Source organism: Anthonomus grandis, chromosome 13 (genome assembly GCF_022605725.1).
Source record: "Anthonomus grandis grandis chromosome 13, icAntGran1.3, whole genome shotgun sequence".
Lineage (NCBI taxonomy): Eukaryota > Metazoa > Arthropoda > Insecta > Coleoptera > Curculionidae > Anthonomus > Anthonomus grandis.
The window spans coordinates 4,722,441-4,725,385 of NC_065558.1; the positions used below are offsets into that span (position 1 = coordinate 4,722,441).

The following is a 2,945-nucleotide window of genomic DNA, read 5'->3' on the forward strand; positions in this document are numbered from 1 at the left end:
CGATCAGGCGACCACTAAGAATATTATTTCTAAATATCAGTATGTAGCATCATCTATGAGTAACTCTTTATATTACACTCTTTAAGATACTAAAGATACTGTTGTAAATATGCAACGATATGCACTCACGAAATAAGATATTTCGTTAGCAGCTTACGATAGGTGAAATAGGTTTGTGGCATTTTTGCAACATAATGCATTTAAGAGTTAAAATTATTGCTAAGAATTTAAAAATCAAGGGATTTTATTAAAGAAGTCACCGAATAAAAATCAATAATATATGAATATAATATCATAGCTGTTTGTACTCCTTCCGAGAGTTCAAATTAATAAATGTAGAATCTAGGGATTCGTTTTTAACTATTTTTTAATTTTAAATGTGGTTTCGAACTTTGAGACGTCCAGACGTTTGTCAAGATTATCATAAAGTTGATTCAACACTATCAAGTAGAAGTTTTGGAGAGGAACTGGGTATAAATCATAAAACTGTTACCAGTATTTGGAAAAAAACATGAATACAAATATTTCAAACATTCCAAAACTCAGGAAAAAAGTAATGTACTTGCTTACTTGACACACTTATTTCTAGTGTGTAGATTTTTGGCAATCCTACAACTTTGCTATAGAAAGTTTTGCTCTGCTCCTATGGTTTTGGCCCTATTTTTGCCTTACGTGAATTATCAAAATTAAGTCTTAAAAAATTCATTGAAATTTGATAACTAATGTTTATCGTAAAAGGGTATTATAAAAACTACAATACTTTGTACTATACTAATTTTATTTAAATTATTCTAGAAAACATTCTCTATCTAAATTTACTAATTATGATAAAACATTCATGAAACGTTAAACAAAACCATTTTAATGCTTAAAGTGCTTTTTATGGCCCAACCCACCTTCTCCTAACAGACTCTTCGTGATGACACTCACAGGCTTCTCAAACACAATTGGATGTCGAAAATCGCTTGGAAACCTTAAAGGTCCTTTCATGGTAACTAAAAGAAATTCAACAAAATTAACATTATATCAGGACGAAACAAAAAAAGACCTCATTATAAAGCCAGTTTGGCAGGTTCTTACGAATTTGTCGATTGACATTTAAAAACACAATTAAAAGCGATCGTGTGTCCGTTTTCAAGTAAAAGATCATTGCCATCGACAATTAACTGCCTTCTATTTGTCTTAATTACCAACAATGGGTGTTACATGTTATTTTATGACTAGGCATAATGAGATTATTATAGGGGGACTATTTAATTTATATTACAAATTCTCACCATGATTTATGTCTCTATATTTGATAAAAGCCTTAAAACCATTTCCCTCGTCTACCTTATACCATACGGATCTTACTTTTCCGTCTGGCTGGAGGAAGCTATAAGAGCCTCTTACCATGTTGTCGCTACCCTCTTCAGTGTGTTGGCTTACCACTGAGCCTGCATCTATGACATATGAAAATGTATAGGGATCCTGAAAATATATTTTTTTACTTTTTCACGGGAATAGCTCAGGAACTATAATGGTAAGAGGGTTGAAAATTAAAAAGAAACTTGGAAGCAAATTAACTTTTTAAGACTCACCCTATTTACTATGGCACCATATCCAACAGCAACCTGACACACCACCACTAAAAAGATCTGCAAAAATAAAACCATTAAAAACCCATATTGTTTATAAACCAATAAACTTACAACATGAAACGACATTTTACAGCACTTGATCTAGATAATCTAATAAGAAACGAGCGAGCAATGAGACAATAATGTCATCAATAAAATAGATGCGAGGTATAAGGGTGGGATGTACATTCTACTTTTAACCAAATAAAGATGCATCAAGTGGCATTACATTTTAAAGCACATAAAATGCCAAATAGGGGATTAAATGGGGGGCATTCGTACTCGTGATCGGTTTAAACCTTGAAAGATCGAGTCAAGTGGAAGGTGGATGATCTTGTTGTGGAATTTTTATTGTTGCTCTTCCTTAAATTCTGAAGTTATTTCAATTCTTAGGAATCAAAGCTCTGGACCTTAGGGACTATGATGTTGCAGGATTGGAACGCCAATATTATCCTAGTAAAATGATCATACACCTAAAACAAAAATTCAAATGGTTGATAAGAGTTGATACTGAAAGGTGTATTGCTTCTATAATAAAAATTAATTTCTAGTAATGTAAGTTGTCTGATTGGTCCAGTGAGTTGAATGATTGAGTCTAATAAAGTCTGACTGCTTTTATTTAAGATTTATTATGACTTTTAATTTGTTGGAAACAATCATCAAAAAAAACAAACTTTCTGGAAAATAAACCGAATTTTCCAACTAAAAAATTACTGAATTGGAACTTCTTGACGAAATGATGGAAAAATGACTGATTTTATTTATCTTTAGGCATATACTAAAAACGTATAACATGTACTAAAAACTAACAAAAAAAAATGTGATCAAGCAGAGTTGGAGAATCTATGTGACCAGAGTCTCGTTCCTCAAAACAAGAGCTTCTAAGTTGAAGCTGGATAACAAATGATTATGATTATAACCTCTAACTGGATAGGAACCATCTTCTTTAAATATAAGATTTTGTAGATTCAAGAGAAATAATATGGCATTCATAAGATGGATAACAAACCATAGATGAATTGAATCTAACCAAAAAGAAATAGAGCGTTATCATAAAAAGTGAATTGCTAAAAAGCCTGCAATTCCAAATAATAAACACCAAGGAAGGAACTTAAGGAAGCAGTCACTATATAACCAACAAGAGGGACGAATATAATAAAAATTAATTCCTAGGCCCTTAAACAATTTCGTTCTCGATAAAGTGAAATTGGTAATGGTATAGTTAATTAATAATATTGAAGATTGATTCTTTGATAAGACATGAAACAGCATTTAGAAATGTTAAAATTTAGATGATTGCAAAGTCACCAATTCTTAACCAGGTTG

The 2,945-nt window shown here is 31.5% G+C and overlaps 1 protein-coding gene across 1 annotated transcript; it reads right to left on the reverse strand.

Annotated features, from left to right (window-relative positions):
• Positions 1-760: 760 nt before the first annotated feature.
• On the reverse strand, positions 761-1,792 carry LOC126744113 (cuticle protein 8-like). The gene is made up of 4 exons (XM_050451462.1): positions 1,692-1,792; positions 1,581-1,637; positions 1,278-1,470; positions 761-995 (listed from the first exon to the last, which is right to left on the reverse strand). Exons 1-4 carry the CDS (start codon positions 1,704-1,706, stop codon positions 862-864), a joined length of 399 nt encoding a protein of 132 aa, XP_050307419.1. The 5' UTR covers positions 1,707-1,792; the 3' UTR covers positions 761-861.
• Positions 1,793-2,945: the final 1,153 nt, after the last annotated feature.